Source organism: Natator depressus, chromosome 23 (genome assembly GCF_965152275.1).
Source record: "Natator depressus isolate rNatDep1 chromosome 23, rNatDep2.hap1, whole genome shotgun sequence".
NCBI classification, from domain to species: Eukaryota; Metazoa; Chordata; order Testudines; family Cheloniidae; genus Natator; species Natator depressus.
In genome coordinates, this window is record NC_134256.1 from 23,425,710 (window position 1) to 23,452,736 (window position 27,027).

The 27,027-nt window shown below is 66.2% G+C and overlaps 4 protein-coding genes across 5 annotated transcripts; 3 read left to right on the forward strand and 1 right to left on the reverse strand.

The window, feature by feature from the left end:
• Positions 1–1,398: 1,398 nt before the first annotated feature.
• On the reverse strand, positions 1,399–6,255 carry LOC141976747 (deoxyribonuclease-1-like 1). Its single transcript, XM_074937885.1, has 9 exons — positions 6,002–6,255; positions 4,464–4,639; positions 4,197–4,285; positions 4,022–4,108; positions 3,306–3,418; positions 2,920–3,032; positions 2,645–2,802; positions 2,464–2,560; positions 1,399–2,031 (listed from the first exon to the last, which is right to left on the reverse strand). The coding sequence occupies exons 2-9, from the start codon at positions 4,605–4,607 to the stop codon at positions 1,897–1,899; spliced, it is 936 nt and encodes a 311-aa protein (XP_074793986.1). The 5' UTR covers positions 4,608–4,639; positions 6,002–6,255; the 3' UTR covers positions 1,399–1,896.
• Positions 6,256–6,338: 83 nt separating this feature from the next.
• TAFAZZIN (tafazzin, phospholipid-lysophospholipid transacylase) lies at positions 6,339–11,533 on the forward strand. 2 transcript variants are annotated; one of them, XM_074937883.1, is made up of 11 exons: positions 6,339–6,490; positions 7,145–7,265; positions 7,767–7,895; positions 8,139–8,184; positions 8,447–8,532; positions 8,913–8,993; positions 9,226–9,267; positions 9,339–9,401; positions 10,031–10,083; positions 10,374–10,451; positions 10,699–11,532. In XM_074937883.1, the coding sequence occupies exons 2-11, from the start codon at positions 7,157–7,159 to the stop codon at positions 10,798–10,800; spliced, it is 789 nt and encodes a 262-aa protein (XP_074793984.1). In that variant the 5' UTR covers positions 6,339–6,490; positions 7,145–7,156; the 3' UTR covers positions 10,801–11,532. The 2 variants fall into 2 exon arrangements, with proteins under 2 accessions (XP_074793984.1, XP_074793985.1); XM_074937884.1 differs by lacking the exon at positions 7,767–7,895 and having other exon boundaries at positions 10,699–11,533.
• A 793-nt stretch (positions 11,534–12,326) lies between these two features.
• Positions 12,327–17,501, forward strand: ATP6AP1 (ATPase H+ transporting accessory protein 1). Its single transcript, XM_074938099.1, has 10 exons — positions 12,327–12,458; positions 12,563–12,689; positions 13,965–14,039; positions 14,336–14,529; positions 14,894–14,934; positions 15,222–15,307; positions 15,608–15,855; positions 16,120–16,167; positions 16,534–16,768; positions 17,022–17,501. Exons 1-10 carry the CDS (start codon positions 12,370–12,372, stop codon positions 17,229–17,231), a joined length of 1,353 nt encoding a protein of 450 aa, XP_074794200.1. The 5' UTR covers positions 12,327–12,369; the 3' UTR covers positions 17,232–17,501.
• Positions 17,502–18,118: 617 nt separating this feature from the next.
• Positions 18,119–25,634, forward strand: GDI1 (GDP dissociation inhibitor 1). The gene is made up of 11 exons (XM_074937976.1): positions 18,119–18,245; positions 20,453–20,560; positions 20,841–20,940; positions 21,051–21,185; positions 21,534–21,732; positions 22,164–22,295; positions 22,452–22,551; positions 22,993–23,164; positions 23,472–23,616; positions 24,036–24,090; positions 25,323–25,634. Exons 1-11 carry the CDS (start codon positions 18,201–18,203, stop codon positions 25,473–25,475), a joined length of 1,344 nt encoding a protein of 447 aa, XP_074794077.1. The 5' UTR covers positions 18,119–18,200; the 3' UTR covers positions 25,476–25,634.
• Positions 25,635–27,027: the final 1,393 nt, after the last annotated feature.

Below are 27,027 nucleotides of genomic sequence, written 5' to 3' on the forward strand. Positions count from 1 at the left end.
GGGGTTGTACAGCCACGAGTGGGGGGGGCAGGCTAGGGGGCCGTACAGCCGTGGGGGGTGGATGGTGGGGCAGGCTCGGGGGCTGTACAGCCATGAGTGGGGGGGCAGGCTAGGGGGCCGTACAGCCGTGGGGGGTGGATGGTGGGGCAGTCTCGGGGGCTGTACAGCCACGAGTGGGGGGGCAGATGGGGGGGGGCATGCTCGGGGGCTGTACAGCCACGAGTGGGGGGGGCAGATGGGGGGGCAGGCTAGGGGGCTGTACAGCCACGAGTGGGGGGGCAGATGGGGGGGCAGGCTAGGGGCCGTACAGCCACGAGGGGGGGGCAGACAGTGACTGGGGACGTGGTCTGCATCCCTTTGCGTAGCACGGGCGCGGGGGCTCAGCCCATGGCATGAACAGGCGCAGGCTTCGAGCAAACCGGCGGCTGTGTGTCCTCCCGCGCCGCACGGTTAACCTGTGGAACTCGCTGCCGCTGCATGTTGCGGAGGCCAGAGTGCAACAGGGTCGGTCAGTCCCCGGCGGCTGCCAGCCCCTGCTTGAGGGTCCCTGAGCCGGGGTCCCTGCTGCGGCGCTGGCGGGAGCCGGACGGGGCCCACACTGGGGTGTCGGGGGGCGGGGCTGGGAGCCCGAACTCCTAGGTTCTGTCCCTGGGCCCAGCCCAGGCCCCGCCTCTCGGCTTGAGGGGGCGGGGCACAGAGCGGCCCTAGCTCAGCCCCGCCCCGTCCCGCCCGCTCTCTGCTGCCACCTTGTGGCCTCCGCCCGAGAGGCGCATGCGCAGGGGGAGCCGTGCAAAGGCCCCCCATTGGCTGGCGCTGGGTCCTGGGCCGGGCGCCGGCCAATGGCGGAGGAGGGCGGGGTATAAAGGCAGGCGCGGGCGGGGCTCAGTCCGGGATGGCGGGACCCGGGCGCGCCTGCTCTGGTTTGTGCTGGGACCCAGGCGTCCGAGGGGAGGGGCTAGCTGGGGGGACGCGGACTGAGTGGTCTTGTCTCCCTGCAGGTGTCGCCCTGCCGCGCCCCCCCCCAATCTGCGCCCCCCCGGGCACGGGCTGCCGCGCCGCCGCCCCCCCATCTGCGCCCCCCCCTTCCCGGGCACGGGCTGCCGCGCCGCCGCCCCCCCCATCTGCGCCCCCCCCCCCCGCCGGCACGGGCTGCCGCGCCGCCCCCCTATCTGCACCCCCCGGGGCCACGTTGTTAATGGACCAGTCACAGTTGGCCCTTCGCTTCTGTCCCGGCTCCCCACCCCCATTGGGAAGCAGCAGCAGGGACCCCCCCAAACCTAGCAAACAGCCCTGCCCAGGTTAAACAGCAACCAGGAAATGTCTGGAAGTACCTGGAGGGGTTTACAAAAAGAACAGGAGGACTTGTGGCACCTTAGAGACTAACCGATTTATTTGAGCATAAGCTTTCGTGAGCTACGGCTCACTTCGAGGGGGAGCCTGTTAGTCTGGACCCACAAGAACAGCCAGGCAGCGGAAGAAGGGGTTTTTTTACCCACGAAAGCTTTTGCTCAAACTCCTCACTGTTTTTATGGAGGGGTTTAGTTGCTCTGTCACTTTAAAAAAACCCACCCCCCTCTGGTGGCATTTGAACCCGTATCCGCTGCCCCTCCAGCCGAACGCTCTGGGCAGGCAGGCCCAGGACCTGGGGGGATGGACTCCAGCTGATCGGGTAACATCCCCTGGCCTCACGCCTGGGAACGCTGCCGGTTCTGTATTTGCTGCAGTGAGTTTCAGGTCTGAGATGAGCAGTTTCTGCATCTTCTGTAGGGGGGGGAAATCCAGGCATCTGAGTAAAGGCCTCTGCTGATCGGAGAGTCCTGCAGGTGGGTTTAGACTCCAGCCCCTCGGTCTGGTGTCCCCCAAGATCCATGCGCCCGGCAGCGCTGCGTGGGGAGGTCAGACCCAGCCCTCCAGCCCGGCCAGCAGCATAGCCAGGGGCAGCAGTGCTGGGCCGGCCGGCCAGCGCCCCCTCGAGGCTGCGTTCAGTTCCAGTTGCACCTCCACCGGGTAATGGTCACTGACCTCCAGCGCCTGGGGCCGGGGATGAGGAGACAGGGTCAGGGGGTGGGGGGTGTGCTAGAGATCCCCTGGCTCTGTATCTATGTGCGCTGCTGGCATTCCCAGGCCGCTGCCCTGCCCTGCAGGCGGTTCCCCTCCGGCCGGGAGCGCTGGGGGCTAGGCTGCAGACTGAGCCTGACTCACCTGCCGGCCCAGACCGGCCACAACGCCGGAGAGTTGTGAGCCTTGTGCTGACAGACAAAGGTCTGCCCTCCTCGCAGCACAGAGACCTGCCCCGCCCCCGGTGCCCAGCTGTAGAAACTCCCCTGCGGCCCGCCCCCCCCGCCCAGATCTGCACTGCGCGGGTTGAGTGGGCATCTCTCATGCCAGGGCAGGTTTTCCCACCTTGGCCATCTTGGCAGCTCTTCTCTGACACACACCCCCCTCCCCAGACAGGGGCATTACCTTGGTCTCCGTGAGCCCGAATGTGCCGGGGAAGTCGAAGGGCTGGGCTGAGCCGGGCACCACCAGCCCCAGGCAGCGCTCCCCATGCACCACGATCCTGCGGGGGGGGAGAGGGAAGGGGATTACAGCTCCCAGCATCTCCAGAGCACCACCCCCCCCCGCAGGGAAGCCTGGGTCCCACCTGTCGTAGGCGCAGTGCGTGCTGTTCCGCACAGTTGTGTCGGCAGCGTCTCCGATTAGCCAGTGGAAGCTGGGCTCGCGCCGCAGCCGGATCTGGCCCCAGCGCTTCTTGGCCACGTAACCGCAGTCGGCATTAAAGTCCCCCAGAAACATGACGTCCTGGGGGTGGGAAGAGACAGCATCATCTGGGTTCGGGAGGGGTGGCTAGGAGCCCCAGGACTCCTGGATTCCATTCTCACAGTGTTGTCTGTGCCCCCTGGCCAGCCCCCTCCTCACCTCCGTCCCCCAGCGGGCCTGGACATCCAGGAAGACATCGTAGAGTGCATCGATCTCCGTCTCTGCCTTCTTGGGCACGGTGTGCTGGGGGACAAGCACCAGGGTGGGGAGCGCTGGGGCGCAGAGAAAGGAAGAGTAACTACAGGGTAGAGAACGCAAGCGTCCTGGCTCCCAACCCCTCCCACCAGACCCCTCCCCCCGGATCCCAGCAGAACGCAGGCATCCTGGCTCCCAACCCCTCCCCCCGGATCCCAGCAGAACTCAGGTGTCCTGGCTCCCAAACCCCACTCTCCTCCCAGCAGAACCCAAGCATCCTGCCTCCCAACCCCTCCCCCCGGACTCCACTCCTCTCCCAGCAGAACCCAGGTGTCCTGGCACACACTCACCTTTGCTGGGCAGGCTGAAGCGCCCGACAAAGGGTTCGCGGGCAAAGGCATCTGGTCTGGCAGGGTTCTTGTCCAGGTACACGTAGGAGTCAAGGAGCTGGGTGCGGCCGGACCTGCAGGTAAGGGGCAGGCTTAGAGTGGGGGTTCAGGGTGGGGTGTGGGGGCACGTGTGCTGGATCCCTCCACTCTGGCGCGTTGATTTTACTCATCGATTTTTCTACGGCAGACGTTGGCTGCACCGCAGTTCCAAGTCGTGGGGTGACGATTCGTGTCCTTTCACCTGTGCTTTGGTCATGCTGTGTGTGGCGGGGGCTGGATTGGACCGCATGGGCAGCCGCTCTGATTCAGCCAGCGAACCCAACGCCCTGAAACTTGCAGGAGCTGGAAGGAAAATGGCTTCTTGCGAAGTGACGCGCCTGGCTTTGTTCCGCAGCGGTCGTGGTGGGACCAGAGTGTTTCTGCTCCCCCGGCCTGCGCACCCCCCCCAGCCCGCAGTCCCAGACCAGCCTCCCGGGTGCCCGTGGAACAGGAACTGAGCTGAACGCAGTGAAACAAGGAACTGGGTCCCTGCAGCCCAGGCCCTGGGTCCCTGCGCTGTGGGCCAGGCCCTGGTGGCCCGTCGAAGGGCAGCTCACTGGTGCCGTGTCTGAGCTAAGCGCCTTTGGTCGGTGACAGGCCAGGCCGAGGGCGTCACATTGCCCTGGAGCCACACTCACCGGTACACGAAGACGTAGCGCTCCTGGTAATTCCCAGCTCCCAGCAGTGGGCTGCTCAGGGCTGTGTAGGAGTCGGGGCCTGCGGATCTGGGGGCAGGAGGGAACAGGGTGAGGGGGATCCCAGCGGTGACCCTCCATCCCGTCCCACCTACGCCCCTGCCCCCACATAACCCACCTGTGCAGGGCGCTGATGAGTGCGGGCACGGCCTGCCCCTGGGCATCCATCACCTCCTGCAGCACCGCAATGTCACAGCGAGAGATAATCTGTGCGGGTGGAGCTTATTAGCAATATCTGCATATGCAAATCACACACCACCACCTCTTGCCTCTCCTCTGTCCCTCCCTGTCTCCCCTGCTCCCCGTGCTTACTAGCGGCTCCCCTCAACCTCCCTGTGCCCCCCACTGGTTCCCCCGCCCCTGGATCCCCAAGCACCTGCCTCACCTTGACCAGCGTGTCCATGACGGCGACTTTGGCAGCTTTGGGGCCAGCAAACCGCTGCAGGTTGAAGGCACAGATCCGGAAGGGGGCACCGGCCGGGCACAGAAGCAGCAGCAGGGCGCAGAGGCAGTGGGGGGACAGCCCCATGGTGGGGGGAACAGCGCAGGCCTGGGCAAACCCTGCAAGAGAGGGACCGATGGACGGACACAGCCAGGTGGAGGGTTGTGCGGACAGACAGATGGAATGGGGTGGGGGTGGGCACTCCCGGGCTGGCATTAAATCTAGACGGGGCTTCATGGGGGCTAAATATAGCAACAACAACAAAAAAGCCACAGGCTGCATCCGGCTCTGTCCATCACAAACACCCTCCCACCGTGCCCAGAGAGCTGCCCCCTCTCCCACCCCAGAGAGCCCCACACAACCGTCTGCCCCCCCCCCGCTCCCCGCTCCAGAGAGCTCCCTGCCCTGCCCCTGTGCTCCTGCCCCCATGCTCCCACCCCCGGAGGCTCCCCCTAAAATCTCCCTCTTTGCTTCCCTCTCCCCCAGATAGCTCTGCCCCCGGCCCAGGTCAGTGTGAGCCCAAGAGCTGCCTTCCCCTCCTGTGTGCAGAGCCGTGGGGGGAAATTAAAACACTGGGTCCCATTGGTCAGTCCTGTCTATCCAACACCAGCCCCTCCCCCCCCCGCTGATTCTCTGCCCCCCCAGCCACCCCTTCCCCCTCACCGGGTCAGGGACTCACAGGACTCTGCGGTATCATCCCCCCCTGCAGTGGGGGTGGGGGCAGCCTGGGGGACCCGGGGCAAGGACAGGAAGCTGGGGGGGGGACACGGGGCAGGGACAGGAAGGGGGAGCCTGGGGGACCCAGGACAGGGACAGGAAGCTGGGGGGGCTTTGCAATTTGATACCCCACCCCTGGGCAGCAACCCAAGGGGAGTGCCGCAGAGGAGGACCAAATTCCCCCCCCCCACCCCAGATAGCTCCTCAGCCGAGGGGGGACCCAGATCTGACCCCCAACCCAGCCAGGGAGCCCAGCCTTACCCTGCTCTCCCTGTGCCCCAAGCTGGCTCTGCAGGCTGCTCCACCCATGGGCCCCAACTCCCCCCCACCCTCCGGGTTTCACTTCCCCCCACCCCCCGCTGGGCGAGGCTGGCCCCACCCCGCAGGGGAGAGGAGGTGGCGGGGTCCCCGCCCCGCGGCAGGTAGCCACGGGAGAGGCCTGTAGGGACTCGCCAGCTGAGGGCCCCAGGCGCTGCCGTGCAAACGGGAACAGCCACAGATGCACGGGCACCCGTGGACCCGCACACGCGCGGACGTGGCCGGGGACGCGCGTCACACGCGCGCTGACACACACGCGTGCCCGGCCACGCCCCGCCCGCTGAGCGCCCCCCGCAGGGCCTGGCCGGGGCGGACGGGTCGCCGTGAGGTCATCGCACACGTCTGGGCCCAGGGCGATGTCACCCCGCGAGGTCACAGCCCCGGCGTGATGTCATCACGTGTGGCCAAGACCTCACCCGATTCGCTGTGACGTCACAGCGCCTCACCGTGACGTCACCAGCTTTGGTGCAATGGCGGCGTGCGTGGCCGCGATCTCACCGCAGGAGGTGATGATGTCATGGCGTCTGGTTATAACGTCATCAGACCTGCCCTGATGTCACGCTGCCGCGCCTGGGGGGGCGGAGACTGAGACCCCCCCGCGAGGCGTCACGGGGGGCGCTCCTGCCAGCCCTTCCTGCTGCTCTATGCTGCCTCCTGCCCCGGCCGCTCTAGCCGCACGGCCCGCCTCGGCTCGTCTGTCCCGGCGGGGCGGGGCCGGCCCTGCCGCCGCTCTCTGTGGCCCCGAACCCGGAAGTCGGCCGCTCTACCCAGCGCATCTCGTATGCTCCGGAGTCCTCCGAGCCTCTTCGCGGCGCTGTGCGACACCTACATTTGCGGCCGGACCGGGCGCGCTTTACGGCCGGAGGGGCCGCCCGTGGTCGGCGGCCTTCACGACAGCGGGGAGGAGGCCGCGGCGCTTTCCAGCCGCGGGGGAGGTGGGAGATGGGGGTTGGGACGGGGGGCAATGGGGGGCGGGCGTGGAAGAGGGCGGGGCGGGGTTCGATGTGGGGGGACGGGCGATGGGGGAAGGGCGGGGTTCGATGTGGGGGAAGGGGCGGGGCTATGGGGGAGGGGCAGGGTTAGATGTGGGGGAAGGGGCGGGGCTATGGGGGAGGGGCAGGGTTCGATGTGGGGGAAGGGGCGATGGGGGAGGGGCGGGGTTCGATGTGGGGGAAGGGGCGATGGGGGAGGGGCGGGGTTCGATGTGGGGGAAGGGGCGATGGGGGAGGGGCGGGGTTCGATGTGGGGGGATGGGCGATGGGGGAGGGGCGGGGTTCGATGTGGGGGAAGGGGCGGGGCGATGGGGGAGGGGCGGGGTTCGATGTGGGGGAAGGGGCGATGGGGGAGGGGCGGGGTTCGATGTGGGGGGATGGGCGATGGGGGCGGGGCAGGGTTCGATGTGGGGGAAGGGGCGGGGCGATGGGGGAGGGGCGGGGTTCGATGTGGGGGAAGGGGCGATGGGGGCGGGGCGGGGTTCAATGTGGGGGGATGGGCGATGGGGGCGGGGCAGGGTTCGATGTGGGGGAAGGGGCGGGGCAGTAGGGATCAGGAGGCTGCCGTCCGAGTGTGACCCTGGCGTGTCCCCGCAGGGGGGCCGGACGATGCCCCTGGAGGTGCCTTGGCCCTTCCCGCCGGCCCCGCGGCTGCCGTGGACCCTGGCCAGCCGCCTGGTCACCGGCCTGGTGGGCACCTACAGCTGCTTCTGGACGAGTGAGTGCCGGGCCCCTGCCTGACCCATGCACTCCCCCCCCGCCCTCCACTGCCCTGCTCCTGTGCCCCCCCAATGAGCCACTGACATCTCCACACCCTTCCCTCTACAGCCCCCCTGTCTGTGGCCCCACTGTGATGGTTCTTGGGGTGCCCCAGGTTGCAAGTTGCCTGGTCGTTACCCCCCCCCCCCCGGCATCTCGCTTGTGGGGTGTCAGCTCCCCTCTCGCCAGGCTCCCCTCTTGCCAGGCCTTTGCCCACCTCTGGGCTGGTTAGCAGGAGGTACTCCTCAAATCCCACCAGGTCCTGGGGCCCCCCATATAGCTTCTGTCCCCCCAGCTACTGACCCCCCTGTACCTCCCCTGCACATCCCTTCTCCCCCTATAGTTCTCCTCCCACCAGTTACTGACCCGATCACCCAGGCCACGGGGGGGGTGGAGGAACTCAGCGCGGGTCTCCCCTGGTTGTTCCCCCCACATCTAAGTTGCCCCCCCTCCCCCGCAGGGCACATGAACCGGCTGCGGGTCCATAACAAGGAAGTTCTGTATGATCTGGTCGAGTGGCGCCAGCCCGGCACCCCCCTCATCACCGTGTCTAACCACCAGTCCTGCATGGATGACCCCCACCTCTGGGGTAGGCCCTGGGGAATCCCATCTCTGGAGAGTGTGGCTGGGAGGGGGATTTTGCATGCTAGGGGTGGGGTGGGGGCAGAGCCCCTTTTGTCGGGGGAGAGGGCTGATTCTCGGTGTTATTCCTGCTCCCCTCAGAGTAGGCCCTGGGGAGAACAGACCCCTCCTTCACATCAGTTATCCCCCCTGGGGGGGTGCCTGGCTGAGATTCCCCCAGTAATTGTTCTCCCCTGCCCTCAATTTCCAGGTATATTGAAGCTTCGGCATGTCTGGAACCTGAAAAAGATGCGCTGGTGAGTGGGGAGGGTCTGTGGGGGCTGTATGAGGGGAGTTTGTGGGGAACCCCTCCCCATCAATTATCCCCATAACCCCCCTGCGGGGGCCCTAACCCACTACATCAGGGGGTCCACATTGTGCCGGAGGGTCCGAGGCAGGCCAGCCTACAGGGGTCCCCCACCCCGCTGTCATCTGTCCAGTGGGGGAGGGGCCAGCAGTGCTGCATGGGGATTGTGCCCCCCCCCCCCCCCGTTTATGTGTTATCTGCTCCCCTCTCAGGACCCCCACAGCCGCCGACATCTGCTTCACCCGAGAATTACACTCACGCTTCTTCAGCCTGGGCCAGTGCGTCCCTGTGTGCCGAGGTGAGGGGGGCGGGGCTGGGGGGCACATAGGGCCGGGCCAGGGGAGTTGGGAGATACATGTGGGAGAGGGGGCTGGGCCGGGTGGGGAGGATGGAGGGAAGGGGGCTATGGGCAGGGCAGCTGGGCTGGGGGGGACCCTGGGGGGACTGGGGTCACATGGGACCCTGAGGCACCTGGGGGCAGGAGTTGGAGGGGAAGAGGCTGGGGGATAAATGTGGGGGGGAGGGGGCTGAGGCAGGGGCTGGCGCAGGGTGCCGGGAGCGCCTGGGAGGGACACAGTTGCTGGCGCAGGGTGGGGGGACCGGCTGAGGGGGAAACGGAGGGAGAAGGGGCAGCTGGGGTGGACCTGTTGGCCGTGGCTAATGGCACTGCCCCTGCAGGGGATGGCGTCTATCAGAAGGGGATGGATTTCATCCTGGAGAAACTCAACCATGGAGACTGGGTGCACATCTTCCCCGAGGGTAACACCAGGCAGGGGCCGTGGGGGGTGGAGCTGGGCACAGGCCCTTGGGGGCGTGCTCATTTCAGGGGAGAACAGTGTGGGGGGTAGTGGGCCGCACGGGGGGTGGCAACGGGCATGCAGAATACCATGTGTGTGGAGGAGCCCTAATTGGGGCCCAGCCACAGTGGGTGGGGGGGTCGACAGGGGGTCTCCTTGTGTCCCCCAACCCACCTCTCTCTTCTCCCTCCCAGGCAAGGTGAACATGAGCCAGGAATTCATGCGCTTCAAGTGGGGTGAGTGCGTGGGGGGGGGGGGTGAGGGTGAGAGGCTTCCCTTTCTAACTCCTCCTCTCTCTGCCCCCCAGGGATCGGGCGACTCCTGGCCGAGTGCCGGCAGCACCCCGTCATCCTGCCCCTTTGGCACATCGGTGAGGCTGTGCCGGGCCCCCCAAATCTCCTGTCAGCCCAGGGGCATATGGGGGGGGGGCTAGAGAGCATGGTGAAGTGGGCGCGGAGGGGTCATTAGCTGGGGGCAGTGGTTAGATGGGAGCCTGGGACTGGGAGGGAGGTGGCTGGTTGGGGGAATGGGGTCTTTAACTGTGGGGCTGGAGGGGGGCAGTGATTAGACAGGGCTGGGGAGTAATTAGCCAGGGCCGGGGAGCGTAGGGATGGGGTGGTGGTTAGCTGCGGGAGGGGGGGCCTAGGAGTGTGGGGCCGGAGGGGGGCAGGTTAGGTGGCTAACCTGTGGGGGGGCCGGCAGTGGTTAGCTGGGAGAGAGGGGGCGTGAAGTGTGGGATGGGGGGGCAGTGGTTAGCTGGAGGGGGGCCTGGGAGCATGGGGCTGGGGGCGGGCATGGTTAGCTGTGGGGGGACAGGGAACATGGGAATGGGGGCGGTAGTTAGCTGGGGGAGGGGGGATGGGAAATGTGGGGCTGGGGAGGAGTTAGTTGGAGGAGTGGGGCCTGGGAGCATGGGGCTGGGGGGTTGGGTTAGGTGGATAACCTGTGGGGGGGAATTGGAGTTCCCCCCCATGTCTTTAACATGTTTCCCCCACCCAGGTCTGAACGATGTGCTGCCCAATGACCCTCCATATGTGCCCCGTGTCGGCCAGGTGGGTACTGGACAGCCTGCTGGGGTGGGGTGCAGAGTGGAACCCTTCCCCTGCCCATTGCACGGGGTAGGCCCTACATAAACACCAGTTGGGGAGGTGGGGGTCAGAGCTTGAGAGCTCCCTGCCCTGGGCCGGGAAATGGGAGGGTGGCTCTTCACATTTAACGTAGGTCCTATATAAACAGCAGCTCTGGGGGGTTAACCCCCACACAGACACACTGCAGGGTGGGTTTGGGGGGAAGGGGCGGGGGGGCAGCAGGGTCCCCACTCACCCTCCTGTCGTCGCCCCAGCGGATCACCGTTGTCATCGGGAAACCGTTCACCGTCCGGCCGGTGCTGGAGCGTCTCCAGGCCGAGAACAAGTCAGCGGTGAGGCCATGGGTGGGCCCTGTGTTTGTGTGGGGTGCAGGGAGTGACCCATGGGGAGGGGGGCAGTGACCAGCTGAGGGAGAGGGGGAGACCTGGTGAGTCTGGGGGGGCAGCGTCTTGGGGGTGGGGGCATGTCTGGAGGCAGGGCAGGATCTGTGGGGGGTGTGTGTCTGGGGGGCGGAGCGTGGGTGTGTCTGGGGGGGTGTGGGCATGTCTGGGAGCCCTGACTTCCCCCATTTCCCCCCAGATGGAGATGCGCAAGGCGCTGACGGATTTCATCCAGGGCGAGATCCAGGCACTGAAGGGCCAGGCCGAGCGGCTGCATCAGACATTCCATTGGCAGAGATAGCCCAGGCGGAGGGGCACGGCTGGTCTCCCTGCCCCATAGCTCGGCCCCATGCGCTGGCCTCCCTGCCTCACAGCTCTATCCCACCTGTGGACCGGCCCCTCCCATCTTCCCCACAGGCTGTGGACCGGCCCCTCCCATCCTGACACCTCTGCCCCACACGCCGACTGGCCCCTCCCCTCTGCCCCACATGTCGGCGGGCTGGCCCCCCCCGCGCTGCCCCACTGACTGACGGGCCGGCACCTCTGTGCCTGACACCTCTGCTCCACAACTCTGCCCCACATGCTGGCCAGCCGGCCGTCCCATTCCCTGCTCCACATGGTATGGGGCAGCTGCAGCAATGGGGCAATCTCCATTGCTGCAGCTGCCCCTCCCCTGCCATTGGGCAGGGTCTGGCTGAACAGCCCCCATGTGGGGACCCCCTGGAAGCCACTGAAGCCTGCTGTCCCCCTGGACCCTGCCAGTGGCCCCCCTGGGACCCTGCTAGTGAAGGCCTTACAAAGAGTGGGGGCAGCCCCTGTGGGGCTGCTGGCCATACCCCATCCAAGCTGGGGGGGCCCTGCTGGGGCAGGCTGGGTTGGAAGGGGTGTTTCCTCCTGGGGGGATAACCCCCCCCAACATGCATGGGGGTCAAGGTGGGCTGCCAGCTCAACTCCCCTAAATCATACAGAAAGACTGCCTTGCATGAGTCAGGAGGGGGGCCCCTGGCACCCAGTGCCGTCCCCCCCCCATTTTTTTTTACTCTGGACTTTTCGAATAAAGGATTTTAACCCGGATGCAGAGTGGAGACTGTCCCAGGGCCGGGGTAATGGGGGGGCTGGAGGGTGGGGGAGTTTGGTGCCCTGCTCAAGGGGGGAGGGATCTGGGCCAGGACAGGGTCTGCCTTCCTGCCCCTTCCCTCAGCCACCCACCAGCGCCCAGGCTGCGGGCGGGACCCGCTCGGGGGAGCGCCGGCTGGGCCAGGCGCCGTGTGGGGCAGGCTGCCCCATTGCCCGGTGCGGGGCAGGCTCGCTGCGGGGCCAGGGCCTGGGCCCTGGGGGTGGGTGCCGCGGGGGTGGCCGCTGCGCGCCCTGGGAGCAGGGCTGGGAGGCAAAGCCGGCAGCGCTGCTGGGCAGCGGGCTGGCCGGAGCGGGCCTGGGGACCCCCTGGGCGTGACTCGGTTTCCCCGCCTGCGTGCGCATGCGGGCTGGGCTGGGGTCCAACCCCCAAGGGACCCTGGGAGCTGGGCCGCTGGGTCCTTCCCCGGGGGGGCACCCCCACCATCCCCTCCGTGTGCGCCCCTGAGGGGGGTAAGGGGACGCTGCCATTGGCTGGCTTTCCCCTTCCCACGCTCTGATTGGTCGCCGCTCGGCGCGGCCCGCGCTGTGATTGGCGGAGCGGGGCTCGAGGAAGGTGCGGGGCGATCCGCGCTGTGATTGGAGGCCGGGGCGGGGCGGCCCGCGCTGTGATTGGCGGAGCGAGGCTTGAGGAAGGGGCGGGGCAGCCCGAGCTGTGATTGGCGGAGCGAGGCTCGAGGGCGGGGCGGGAGTGACTCAGGCCTGGCGACGGACGCGGTTGGGGACAGGGTCCAAGATGGCGGCGGCGCGGCTGGTGCTGGCGGGGCTGGTGCTGGGGGCTGCGCGCGCCGGCCGGGTCCCGCTGCTGGGCTGGTCCGGCCACAGGTGCGGGGGGGAGGGGTGCGGAGGGGGGCCTGGGGGGAGGGGCGCGGGGTGCGGAGGAGGGGGTGGCGCTGTCCCCCGCTGACCCCCCCCCCGTGTCCCCCCAGCTCCCTCTGGCCCCCCCTGGCTGACAGCTACGAGGGACACGTGGTCGGCGCGCCCCAGCTGAGTGCGCTCCTCGCCCCCGCGCTGGATCGGGGCCCCCGCAACGTCCTGCTCTTCCTGCAGGAGAAGGTGAGACCCCGAAACAGCCCCCCGCCTTCTGCCCCTCCCCCCCGTGTGTACGCCCCCCCCGTGTGCCCGGTCTCTGCGCCCCCCCCCCGTGTGCCCAGTCTCTGCGCCCCCCCCCCGGCCCGGCCCCCGCGCCCAGCCCATGTGAAAACGGGCAATAGCCCCTCTCTGCGGAAGGGATCTGGGGGTCACCGCGGATCAAAAGCCGACTAGGAGTCGCCGTGTAACGCGGGGGGGCGTGCTCTGGGCTGTGTTGGCAGGCGGGGGGAGCACGCCCCGAGCAGTAATTGCTCCGCGCTGGCTGCCGGACTGTGCCCAGTGCCGGCCCCACGTTTCAGGAGAGATGCGGGCAAACTGGAGACAGTCCAGAGAGCAACGGACCTGATCCAAGGGCGAGAAAACGTGGCCCGGCGAGGGGAGACTGAAGAAGCCCCGCGCTGGTTTAGCGTGGAGAAGAGAGGACTGGGCGGGGGACCCATGAGGGGAAACTTCCTGTCAGGGGGCTAAGCAGTGGGACAAATGGCCTCGGCGGAGGCTACGTGATACTTCGTCCTGCCAGGAGTGCAGGGGCCTGGACTAGACGACCCCTCAGGGTCCCTTCCGGTTCTGTGTCCCCCCATGGGAGACCCTTATCTCGCCTCTGGGCCCCCTGAAATATAGCCAGGCCCCTATGCCTAGCCTCTGTCCCCCTGAAATACAGTGAGCCCCACAAGGTCCCAGGGGGTCCCCCTGTGCCTGGCCTCTGGGGGGGTCCCCCTGCCTGGCCCCTGAAATACAGCCAGCTCCCCAAGGTAGCCCAGGAGGTCCACGTCTGGCCTCTGGGCCCCCCAAATACCCTTTGGCCCCTAAAGATTCCCATCTTCCTGCCCCCTCCAGTGAACCCCCACAACACCTCCGTCCCCTGAGTATTTCTGCCTTATACTGCCCCCGCCCCCCATGCCCTTACCTGTCTTGCTCCTACCCCCGTGCCCAGTGTGCTAGTGGGGCTCAGCCTGGGGTTTCAGCAGCTGGGGTACGTGCCCTGTTGCCAGGTGGGTTGGGGGTCTGTGGGGGAGCGCTCCAACTGCTGGGGTGTGTCTGGGGTCCCAGCTCCCTGGGGGCTATGGGGCAGGCAATTACCTTGGTGGGGACAGCCACACAGGGCTCCCAGAACCCACCCTGGGTCCTGTCACTGGGGGGAGGGGGGTTTGCTCCCCCTCGTCCCCTCCCAGACCCTCTGTAAGGGGAAGTGAGCCCAGCCCCCCCAGCATTAACGCTCTTTCACCCCCCCCCACCCAGCTCAGCCTGGAGGATTTCACAGCATACGGGGGCGTCTTCGGCAACAAGCCCGACAGCGCCTTCCCCAACCTGGAGGTGAGCAAGGGGGGCCCTGATAGAGCTGGGGGGCTGCGGGTGGGAGGTGGGGGCCCTGGCGTGGCTGGGAGGGGGCTAGGTGGCAGAGGCCATGGGTCAGGAGTGAGGGGCTGCTGTGGATCGGGGGTGGCAGGGGCTGCAGGGTGGGGGGGCAGGGGATCCAATGAGGCTGTGGGTTGGGGGTGAAGGGCGTGGGGGGGTCAGGGGCCCTGATGGGGCTGTGGGTCGGGGTGAAGGGCTCTGGGGGGCTGTGCATCAAGTGCCTGTCTCTAACTCCCCCTGACACACACACACAGAGTGCCCTGGCGGGGGCCCCCTCAACCCTGATGCTCCCAGCTGTGCAGGGGGTGGCAGCTGCCGGCGTCCTGGGGCTGCTGAAGGAGAAGATGGGGCTGAGCCCCCTGCACGTGGAGCCGGGCACCCTGCGGGAGCTTCGACTCAACGCCAGCCTGCCCGCCCTGCTGCTGGTGCGGCTGCCCTACGCTGCCGGGTACGTGCCCCATGTCCCCCCGATGGCCTGCCCCCCACAGCCTGCCCGCCCTGCTGCTGGTGCAGCTGCCCTACATAGCCTTGTTACGTGCCCCACTGCCTCCCACCCCCAGGGCTTACCCTGTCCTGATCTCATCACTGCCTGCCCTGCCCTGCTACTCCTGACCTGTCCTGACTTCCCCCTTCCACAGCCTGGCTGCCCTGCACTGCCCAGGTCTGTGGCCATGGCTCTGGGTTCACCCCCTAGAGAGTGTGACTGGCTGAGCCGGGGGGGACGTGGGCTTGGAGGTCCCAGCATGGGACCCACTTCGGGGGCGGGGGGCTGTGATGTCTCCTCCCCCTGATGTGCTGCTCTTCATTTCCAGCTCCAGCCTCATGGCCCCCAAGGAGGTGCTAACGAGCAATGGTGAGTCTGGTCCCCCACGGCCACTTCCCTCACCAGATCCTGGGTCCTCCGCCTTCCATGGTTGGATCTGTCTCCCTGCTCCCAATGGCTGGGTCTCCCAGCCTCCCTTCGTACCCAGCCCCCATTGCAGGATCCTCCCCATTTCCCCAGTGAAGTGCCCCAATTGGTGGGGGGAGCAACCCCTCCAAGGCCGATGGGGTGGGTCAGTGTTTGGGGGCTGGCTGAGGGGTTAGCTGGGGTGGGGACCGGGGGACAGGGCTGTTAACCCTGGACGTGTCTGCCCCCAGATGAGATCATCGGGCAGGTGCTCAGCGCCCTGAAGGAGGATGATGTGCCCTACACGGCGCTGCTGACGGCCGGAGCCCCCTCACGGGTATGTCTCCCCCCAACCGCCCCCCCCCCTCCGGGTACATCTCTTCCCCCACCCCCACTGACAACCCCCCTCCCTGGCAGGGGGCCCCCTCACAGGTATGTCCCCATGTTTAGTGTCCCAGCCCTGGCCATGCACCTCTCCTGGGTATGTCCTGGTCACACTGACCACCCCCTTAGCTGCGTACTCTGGTACCCCCCCTTCATCCTCCCTTACCTCAGGAGGCCTGCCCTAACCCTTGAGCTGTGCCCCCCAGGTACTTCCTAGCACTGCCCCCCAGCTCTCACCCCACGCTCTCCCCAGGTTCTCCGGGATGTCTCCGGGGTGGCCCCTGGGGGGGTGGGCCGCCAGCTGCTGCAGAAGCCGACCCCAGCACCAGTGCAGCACCCCCCGGTGCGGTACCCCCTGACCGGGGAGCCCCGGATCCTCTTCTGGGCCCAGAACTTCTCTGTGGTCTGGGACAACAAGTGGGTCGACCTGACACCCCAAACATTTGGGGCCGAGGCCTCCGTCAACGTGAGCGGCTCGTCCTGGAGCGCCAGTGACTCCCGGTGAGAGTGGGGCTGTGGGTTGGGAGTGAGGGGGACTGGCAGAGCTGGGAGAAACCGAGGGCCGGGCTAGCAGCGGGCTGTGGGTCGGGAGTGAGGGGGACTGGCAGAGCTGTGGGGAACCGAGGGCCGGGCTAGAAGCGGGCTGTGGGTTGGGAGTGAGGGGCACTGGCAGAGCTGGGAGGAGCCCAGGACTGGGCTGGCAGGGGGCTGCTGGTTGGGAGTGAGGGGCACCACTGGGGTCACTGTCTCTTTTCCCCTATCAAGGCTTGTGCTGAAGTATGCGAATGTTCTGGGGTCCCCTCTGACTGCCACGTGAGTATTTGGGGGGCTGGCTAGGCCTGGGAGAGATGTGGTGTCTGCTGTGGAGCATCACTACATTGACTGGGGGTGCTGGGATATGTTGGGGGGTGACATGCAAGGGTTGGTTTGGCTGGGGGTGGTGGGGGGGGAGGTTGCTGGTGTCTGCGGGTTCTGGCGGGATCACAGGGGATGGATCACTTGATGATTTCCTGTTCATTCTCTCTGGGACACCTGGCACTGGCCATTGTCAGACCTTTGGGCTGACCCAATATTGCCCTTCTTATGTTCTTATGCTGACCCTGGGGTGGCTTTGGGGGGGTCTGGCTGGCCCTCTGGGGGTTCTGGATGAGCTGTTCTCCGCCGCCGCCGCCCCTCCAGGTTCCACATGACCAGCCGGTGGTTCCCTGTCTCGGGCCGGGACTGGTTCCAGCTGAGCCACCTGGAGCTGGCAAGGCCCTCGGCCAGGCCCACTGTGTTCAACGCCTCGCAGGTGACGGCTCCTAGCAACTACGCCTGGCGCTGCGCCCACCTCAGCAGCCTGCAGGCCTTCGGTGCTGGCCTTCAGCCCCACAGCCCCAGCCCTGGCTGGGGGGTGCTGCTCCAGGATGTGCAGGTACCAGCCAGGACGCCTGGGTTCTCTCCTGGCTCTGGGAGGGGAGTGGGGTCTAGTGGGGGGAGGGGGGACTGGGAGGCAGGATGCCTGGGATCTCTCCTGGCTCTGGGAGGGGAGTGGGGTCTAGTGGGGGGAGGGGGGGACTGGGAGGCAGGATGCCTGGGATCTCTCCTGGCTCTGGGAGGGGAGTTAGGGTCGGCGGAGGAGGGCAAGTAGCCTGGCTTCATCTAACCCCCCTCATCTCCCCCCCCAGCTGCAGGGGTTCAACGTGACGGGCCTGCGGTTCTCCTACGCCAGCGACTGTGCCGGGTTCTTTGCACCGGGCACCTGGATGGGGCTCCTCACGGCCCTGCTGCTCGGCGCCATCTTCACCTGCGGCCTGCACATGCTGCTAGGTCTCAAGACCATGGACCGCTTTGACGACCCCAAGGGGGCCACCATCGCTGTGCCCCAGGGCGAGTAGGGAGGGCCTGGGTCCTGCTCCCCCCGAGCTGGGATCCCCTGGCTCTGTGTGCCCCCCCTTCCCCAACTGGGGGATCCTCCTGGCTCTGCACTGGGGCCGGCTCTGTGCTCTCCCCCCCCCCCCCCCAGCTCCACCCACAGCAGCTTAAGGGGGAGGGGGAGTCCAGCATCTCCCCTAACCCTGCCCAGCCCCTGCCCAGGGGGCTCCCCAGTGCTCCAGGCTGGGGGGGTGTAGACTGCTGTGGCTGCTGTCAGCTGGGAGCTACCCCCTACCCCCCCTGCTGTGCGTTGACCCCCCCCCCCCCAACGGCTGGGCTGGGGACTGATCCCGTATTTATTGGGGGGCTACTAAGCCCCCCCATCCTCTCCCCCCAGCCCCTTAATAAAGAGTGTCTGGGCTCTGCCTCTGTGTCCGTCTGTCTGTCCGGGGGGGCGTAGGGAGCCGGGGGGAGGGAACTACTTTGTCTGGCGGAGGGAGCTGGGAGTGGTGTGCGCAACGAACTCATTTGTGACGGAAGGATCGCATGGAGAGACATAAACTTGGGCCTTATTTCTGGCGGATGGAGACAGACTCGGGGGGCGGTGCAGCGAACGCGCTTACTTATCCGGCGGAAGGATCTGGGAGGGCTTTTTACTCTGGGCCGAAGGCTACGCTTCAAAGCGGGGTTAGTTTTGTCCGGCGGAGGGATACCGCGGTTAGCTATGAACATGTGATCTCTCTTTCTTGGCGGAAGGTGCCCGCCTGTGGCGGTGAAGAGGCTCTGTCCCGGGGCTTGACTGCAGGCGGAGGGGGCGGTCCGGGGGGGATCGGGTGAAGCGCCTTCGCCGGGACTTGTTTCCAGGCGGAGGGATCCGGGGTGTGGTAGACAGAGACCGGAACTCGTTTCCAGGCGGAGGGATCTGGGGCGGAAGGCGCTGCGGCCCAGGCTGGCGCCGCTGGGGCGGGGGAGGCGGGTCTGGAGCTGCCGCCATGGACGAGGCCTACGACGTGATTGTGCTGGGCACCGGGCTGACCGTGAGTCTGGGGGCGGTTCCCCATTGCACCCCGGGGCGTGGGACCCCCTGCGGACCCCCACTACACACGCCAATGCACCCCCTCATTGCACCACCTGAAACCTCCCTTTGCACCCCAGGTGTGGGATCTCCTGCGGACCCCCTATTGCAACTCCCCCAAGGCAACCCCTGCAACCTCCCTTTGCACCCCAGGTGTGGATCCCCACTGCACACCCCAATGCACCCCCTCATTGCACCACCTGAAACCTGCCTTTGCACCCGAGGTGTGGGATCTCCTGCGGACCTCCTATTGCAACTCCCCCAAGGCACGCCCTGCAACCTCCCTTTGCACCGCAGGTGTGGACCCCCACTGCACACCCCAATGCACCCCCTGCAACCTCCCTTTGCACCCCAGGTGCGGGACCCCCTGCGGACCCCAGTGCACACCCCAATGCACCCCCTCATTGCACCGCCTGCAACCTCCCTTTGCACCCCAGGTGTGGGACTCCCTGCGGATCCCCTATTGCAACTCCCCCAAGGCAACCCCTGCACCCCCTCATTGCACCCCCTGCAACCTCCCTTTGCACCCCAGGTGTGGGATCTCCAGCGGACCCCTATTGCAACTCCCCCAAGGCAACCCTTGCACCCTGTGGGACCCCGTGCGGGCCCCCACTGCACACCCCAATGCACCCCCTCATTGCACTGCCTGCAACCTCCCTTTGCACCCCAGGTGCGGAGCCCCATGCGGACCCCACTGCACACCCCAATGCACCCCCTCATTGCACTGCCTGCAACCTCCCTTTGCACCCCAGGTGTGGGACCCCCTGTTGCAACCCCCCCAAGGCAACCCCTGCACCCCCTCATTGCACCCCCTGCAACCTCCCTTTGCACCCCAGGTGTGGGATCCCCTGCGGATCCCCTATTGCAACTCCCTCAAGGCAACCCCTGCACCCCCTCATTGTACCGCCTGCAACCTCCCTTTGCACCCAAGGTGTGGGACCCCCACTGCACACCCCAATGCACCCCCTCATTGCACCGCCTGCAACCTCCCTTTGCACCCCAGGTGTGGGACCCCCTGCGGACCCCCTGTTGCAACCCCCCCAAGGCAACCCCTGCACCCCCTCATTGCACCCCCTACAACCTCCCTTTGCACCCCAGGTGTGGGACCCCCTGCGGACCCCCACTGCACACCCCAATGCACCCCCTCATTGCACCGCCTGCAACCTCCCTTTGCACCCCAGGCGTGGGACCCCCTGCGGACCCCCTATTGCAACTCCCCCAAGGTAACCCCTGCACATCCCTCTGGCATGGCAACCCCCATTGCAGCCCCTAATGTACCCCACGGGGACCCGTGAACCCTCCCCACTGCAGCTCCCCCATTGCACCCACCTCTGGGTACCCTGCTGGACACCCCCACCATTGCAACCTCTGCTCTTCCTCCCTATGTGTCCCTCAGCCCCCCACGGTAATACTTCCACCCCCGCGTCTCCTCCACATGCACCCCTCTACTGCACCCACTTCTAGGCACCCCACTAGACTCTTATTGGAACCTCCCCCACTGTTTTCCCCTTTCTGTGCACCCCCTGTACCCCCTCCCTGGGGCACCCACCCTAACCCATCACCCGTCATTCAGACCCCTCGTGCACCCTGCTCCCCCAGCACCCTGCAAATGGGGTGCCCCCCATTAATACCCCCCTGCATCTCTGCCAACGGAGGGGTGGGAAGTGACCCCCCCACCTCCAGTTCAGCCCCGCCAGGATCACAGAGCCTGGCCTCCCCCCATGTCTTCCCTGTAGCTCACAGCAGGGTGCACCCAGCCAATGGCGCCATGCAGTGCCCCCTTACCACCCCCACCCAGCTCTTGGCAGCTGGAGGCGTCTTCCCTGTGCACCCCAAAGCTGGCTGTGCAAAGAGTGCCCCTCCGATTAACCTCCTCAAGAGTCTCTAACCCCCCCCAGCACACCAGGTACAACTGGGCTGACCCATGCCTGCCACTCCCCACTGCACCCTAACTATAACCCTGCCCCCTTCCACGTCCCAGCTCCTGACCCTGCGTGAGCTCCCCCCAGCCTCCTGCCCCATCCCGGATTGGGGCTGGTGCCCCCTTGAGGAAAGGCCCTGGGCCCCGTTCCCTGCCCTGCCCCCCCCCCCCCCGGCCGGATGGGAGCCAGGGCTCTGAGGTGGGGGGTCCCCGGCGGCTCTGGCACTGACCCTTCCCCTGCCCCCCAGGAGTGCATCCTGTCGGGGATCATGTCGGTGAACGGGAAGAAGGTTCTGCACATGGACCGGAATCCCCACTATGGGGGAGAGAGCTCCTCCATCACCCCCCTGGAGGAGGTATGGGGCTGGGCCTTGGGGTGCGGGGGCACAGGGAGTGTGTTTCAGGGGGGCAGTTTTGGGGTTGTGGGCCCCAGAGGAAACGGGTTTGATGGGGCAGGAGCTGGTTCAAGATGGGGTCTGTTTGCAGGGGCATGGGGATCCTCTGAAGGAGAGGGTTTGAGGTGGAGGGCAGATTTGGGGATGCAGGGGTTCCCCAGCAGGAGGACATGGGGGGCTAGTGCGGGGGTGCCGCAGGGGACTGGGACAGGTGGCTCTAACTCTCTTCCCCCCCCAACAGCTGTATAAACGCTTTGGGCTTCCCGAGGGGCCCCCCGAGTCCATGGGGCGTGGCCGGGACTGGAACGTTGACCTGATCCCCAAATTCCTCATGGCCAACGGTAAGGGGGGGCCCGGGGGAGTGGGAGCCTCAGAAATGGTGGGGTTTGGTGGAGGGGGTGGGGTGTGGCTCCAGTGCCCCCCCTCACCTTCGTGCTTCCCCCTCCCCCAGGCCAGCTGGTGAAGATGCTGCTGTACACGGAGGTGACCCGGTACCTGGACTTCAAGGTGGTGGAGGGGAGCTTCGTCTACAGGGGGGGTCAGGTACACAAGGTGCCCTCCACCGAGACCGAGGCGCTGGCGTCCAGTGAGTGAAACCCCCCCCACTTCCCCCTTCCTGGCACCACTGCCCCCCCCCCACCTCCCCAATGAGACCCTCCCCAAGAAGGAAGCCCCCCATTGCTCTGGGGACCCCCTGCTGTCCATCCGCCCTAGACTGCGGTGAGTTAGTGCCTCCCTGCAAGGGGATCGTGCCCCCTGGCCCCCCCCATGGTCCCTCCCCCATGGCCCCATCCCCTGAGGTGATGAGTGAGCCCCCCAGCCTGGTTTTCTCCCCCCATGTGGCACCCTGCCCTGCCCCCAGTGCCCTCTGGCCACTGCCACCCCAATGTAGTCCCTTCCCCCCCCCACTAACAGCACCCCCATCTCCCCACAGATCTCATGGGCATGTTCGAGAAGCGCCGGTTCCGGAAGTTCCTTGTCTTCGTGGCCAATTTTGACGAGAACGACCCCCAGACACTGGAGGGGGTCGACCCCCTTGGGACCCCCATGCGGGACGTGTACGAGCGCTTTGACCTGGGGCAGGACGTGATCGACTTCACAGGCCACGCACTGGCCTTGTACCGCACCGACGAGTGAGTCGTGGGGCCCACCCGGCTCCGGAGCTGCCCATGGGGGGACCATGCCTGGTTCGGGGGGGGGGGCATCTGCCCCTCCCCCCCCCCCCCGGCGTCATATCCCTGCAGGAAGTCCCCTGGGGGAGGTGGACACCCCCCTCCTCGACCAGCTTCCTGCCCAGGGGTCACTCCGAATGTCCAGGCAAGGGGCGTGGCCATTGTCTCCTGGGGGGCCCAGCCCCTGCTGCCCAGGCACCTCTGGGTCTTTGCAAAGATCACCCCACCCCCGCCTAGTTAGCTGTGCAGCTCATGGGGAAACTGAGGCACTCACACTATTCATACGAAATATGAAACCCCCTGCCTTGGACTCCCCCCAGCTCTGCAGGTGCCCCTCACTCCCAACCCGCAGTCCCAGCCCTGGGCCCCCCTCACCCCGTCTCTCCCCGCAGTTACCTGGACCAGCCCTGCCTGGAGACCATTAACCGGATCAAGCTGTACAGCGAGTCGCTGGCCCGTTATGGGAAGAGCCCCTACCTCTACCCACTCTACGGGCTGGGGGAATTGCCCCAAGGCTTCGCCAGGTGCGTTGTGGGGGGCAGGGGTTGTGCAACGCAACAGGGGGGCTCCATCATGGGGGAGGTTGTAGGGGGGATGGCAGAGAGCTCAGGGGGTGCATGTCAGAGGGGACCCCGATGTGGGGGCGGTGCCTGGTCTCCATGGTCTCTGTCCCCCCACAGGCTCAGCGCGATCTACGGGGGCACCTACATGCTGAACAAGCCCGTGGACGAGATCGTCATGGAGAATGGCCGGGTCGTGGGGGTCAGGTCGGAGGGGGAGGTGAGCAGGGGGAGGCACCAGCCTGGGCGGGCTGGATACATCCTAGCAACCCCCAGCCCAACACACACAGTGATTTTGGGGGGGTCCCCACTAGGCCCCCCGTTAAATCTGAAAGGGGGTTCTCTGGTCTCCGTCAGTGACCCCTGCCCAGGGTATCGGGGGGCTGGCTTGTCCATCGGGGACTGGGTTTGGGGTGCCTCTTCCCTGGGGAGGGGGGCTCAGGCCCAACCCCCAGTGGCTGCCCCCATTTCTCCTTCTCCTGGGGAAGGGGTTGCCTGTCGCCCCCCCCCCCCCGGCCCGGTTCCTGGCTCTGCTTTGGGGTACCCCTTGAGGGGGTCGCTTTACCCAGCAGGGAATTGGGGGGGAGCTGGGCTGGGGGTTTCCCACCTCTCTCTGGGCTCAGGCCTGGAGGCGGGGGCGCTGAATTCCTGTCCCTGCCAGGTGGCACGGTGCAAGCAGTTGATCTGCGACCCCAGCTATGTGCCAGAGCGAGTTCGTCGGGCCGGCCGGGTCGTCCGTGTCATCTGCATCCTGAGCCACCCCATCCATGGCACCAGCGAGGCCGGCTCCTGCCAGATCATCCTGCCCCAGAACCAGCTGGGCCGCAAGTCGGGTCAGCGCCGGGAGGGGACCGGGGCTGGGCCCATCCCTGGGAGCCTCCAACCCCCCTGTGGCATCACGCAGGGGACAGACTGTGGGGGGCTGCGCCACAGGGGAGGGACGTACCGTGGGGGAGGACGGGCCCGGCCAGCACACTGAGTGCCCTGCGGGCCTCTACAGGCGAGTGGGTCACTGCAGGGGCATCGCCAGCTGCATTTCCTCATCTCCTTGGCCCCTCGTTAACTGGGCAAACTCTGGGGGAAAATGAGGCATGCCCGCTGTTCTTACGAAGCCTCACGACCCATCCCCCCGCCCCCCAGATATCTACGTCTGTCTGGTTTCCTGGGCCCACAATGTGGCTGCACCTGGGAAGTTCATCGCCATCGTCAGCACCACGGTGGAGACGCCAGAGCCGGAGCGGGAGGTGGAGCCGGCGCTGGAGCTGCTGGAGCCCATCGACCAGAAGTGAGGCGGGGGGATAGGGAGCCGGGTGAAGGGCTGGAACTTGGGGGCGGGAGCCTGGAACCCAGTGGGGAGGGGCATGGGGGGGTTCCCCCAAACCCACTAGCGTGTGGTGTCCCTCACCCTGGGCTGCCCAGGAGAGGTGTCTCCCAGCCCCCGTCACGGCCCTGTGCAGATCCATGGGACGATGACGCCCAGCAGATCCGGACTCGCCACACGCCCTGCCCCCTGGCTTTGTACCAAACGCACGATCGGTGAATGAGGGGGGCCCCAGGATGCTGTCTGAGGAGCAGAGCCCCCGGGGGGAGATGCTGCTTGGCCAGGTGAGCTGGAAAGCGGGGGAGGGAGGAACTCTGGGGGGTAAAGGCCTCTGGTGGGGGTGTGAGAGCTGTGACTCACCCCCTCTCCCTCTTCCTTGGCAGGTTTGTGGCCATCAGTGACTTGTACGATCCCACGGATGATGGCACAGAGAGCCAGGTGAGCGCCCCCCCACAGGGAATTCCCATCCCCTCCCTCGTGGGACGTCCCATCTCCCCACCCCTGGCAAAATCTGCCGATGATACAAAACTACTCAAGATAGTTAAGTCCCAGGCAGACTGCAAAGAGCTACGAAGGGATCTCCCAAAACTGGGTGACTGGGCAACAAAATGGCAGGTGAAATTCAGTGCTGATAAATGCAAAGTGATGCACGTGGGGAGACATAATCCCAGCTAGACATATACAATGATGGGGGCTAGATTAGCTGTTATCTGAGAGGGGGATTTTGGAGTCACTGTGGTTATTTCTCTGAACACATCCGCTCAATGGGCAGCAGCTGTCAAAAAGCGACCAGAATGTTGGGAATCGTTCGGAAAGGGAGAGAGAGTAAGACAGAAAATATCATGTTGCCTCTGTATTAAACCCATGGGACGCCCACACCTTGAATCCTGCGCGCAGATCTGGTCGCCCCATCTCAAAATGATATATTGGAACTGGAAAAGATACAGCAAAGGGCAACAAAAATGAACAGGAGTCTGGAACGGCTGCCATACGAGGAGAGATTCATAAAACTGGGATTTTTCAGTTTGGAAAAGAGACGACTAAGGGGGGATCTGATAGAGGTCTATAAAATCATGACCAGTGTGGAGAAAGTGAATAAGGAAGCGTTATTTACCCCTTCTTATAACACACGAACTAGGGGTCACCATATGAAGTGAATAGGCAGCAGGTTTAACACAAACAGGGGGAAGTGTTTCTTCACACAAGGCACCGTCAGCCTCTGGAACTCCTTGCCGGAGGAGGTTGTGAAGGCCAGGACTATAACAGGGTTCAGACAAGAGCTAGATAAGTTCATGGAGGTTTGGCCCCTCAGTGGCTGTTAGCCAGGCTGGGCAGGGAGGGTGTCCCTGGCCTCTGTTTGCCAGAAGCCGGGACTGGAGGACGGGGGATGGATCACTCGATAACTGCCCTGCTCTGTTCATTCCCTCTGGGGCACTGGCCATGCTCGAAAGACGGGATACTGGGCTAGATGGACCTTTGGGCTGAGCCAGTCTGGCCCTTCTGATGCTGCTTCGGGGTGTCCCATGGGCTGGGGGTGTCAGGGTGCTCATGGGGGATGGATGCATGGTAGGTAGGGGGTGTGCTGGGGGCGGAGCAGGGAAGGGAGCAAGTGCAAACTCCCCCCTCCCCCCCCAGGTGACACTGTGTTAATCTCCACCCCCTCACCCCAGATTTTCTGCTCCCGGTCGTACGATGCCACCACCCACTTCGAGACGACCTGTGACAACATCAAGGACATTTACCGGCGCATGGTCGGCGCCGCCTTTGACTTCGAGAGCATGAAACGGCGCCAGAGCCATGTCTTCGGGGAGGATGAGCAGTGACCCCTGCTGGGGCCAGCTGGAACCCCCCCAAAACACCCCCCCCCCGGCTGGGGCCAGCTGGGACCCCCCATCTCCACCGGGGCCTGCTCCCCGCAGCACAGGGACCAGCTGTGACTTCTCCCCCATCTGCACCAGGACCAGTCCCCCCCACCAGGGCCAGCTGTGACTCTCCCCCCCACCCCCCATCCTCTGGGACCAATGCCACTCCCCCCCCCCCCATTCAGTACCTCCCTAAGTACCAGGAACAGTTGCAGCCCATCACCCCCAAATCCCCCCACCTCACAGCTGCTGCCCCAAGCAGGGACCAAGCCTGGCACTACCCCGACCCCCATCACCTCCCTGGGGGAATCTTGCTCTGCCCCCTCCTCTCCTAGGGGCAGCTCTGTAGGGCACCTTTAAGGCCCAGGGTACCTTCCCCCCCACAGCGGGGGGCAGGGGAGATGTCTTGGTGTGTGTGGGGGGTCACCCCACTCTCCCAAAGCTGGTCCCGTTTCCCCTGTGCCCCCTGTCTCGTATCCGCCCCCTGCCTCAGCTGTGTAGGGGGGCAGGTTCCTGTATGCCATGGGGGGGCAGCGCTCCCCCCAGCACCTGCTGCTCGCTGTAATTTATTTTAAGTTATTATTAGTACTGGACCAGGGCCTAGAGAGAGGGAAGAGCTGGGGGGGCAGGGCGGCCCCTGTTCCCGGGGGAGGCTCTGGCTGGGGTGTGCCCCCCAGGTCCCACACTGTCCTTGTTTAACAATGACTGTGAGGGGGGAAGGCTTGGCCCCCCGCCCCGCCCCGCTGCTCAATTGTCACCAGGCAATAAAGTTACTTTAGTCTAACCCTGCTCCTGCCTCCTGAGGGTGGGACGGGGGGAGTGGCTGATACCTGGCCGGGGGGGGGCAGATGGCGGCACATGGGGGGCCGGGTACCTGGGGCGGATGGTGGGGGGTGGGTACCCGGGTGGGGGGGCGGATACCCGGCTTGGGGGGGGATGCAGGGGGGACAGCATGGGGGGGGTGGATGGCCACACGGGGGGGGCAGGTACCTGGGTCGGGGGAGGGGCGGATGGCGGTGCATGGGGGTTGGGTACCTGGGGGGGGCGGATGGTGGCACACAGGGGGAGGGTACCCGGGTGCGGAGGACGCAGGGGGGCGGCATGGCGGTCGGGGGGGGGGCGGGTATCCAGGTCGGGGGGGACAGATGGCGGCACACGGGGGGGGGTTGGGTACCCTGTTCCAGGGGTCGGCCTGGGGCGGCGGGGACCCGGGGGGGTGGATGGTGGCACATGGGGGGTGGGTGCCCGGGGGGGGTGGATGGTGGCACATGGGGGGGGCGGGTAACCGGGTCGGGGGGGTGCTCGGGGCGGGCACGGGGAGGGGCGGGCCCCCAGGCGCCGCACAACCCCGCTCCCGCCTCCCCTTGCCTTGCGGTGACCGCCCACTCCCGGCAGCCTCTGCGGCTCCCTCCGGGCACTACACACCCTCATTTGCATAATGGAGGGCGGGGCAGCGGCTGCCCTGCGTCACTCGGTGGACGGCGCGTGCGGGTGACGTCGCGTCAGCTGGGTG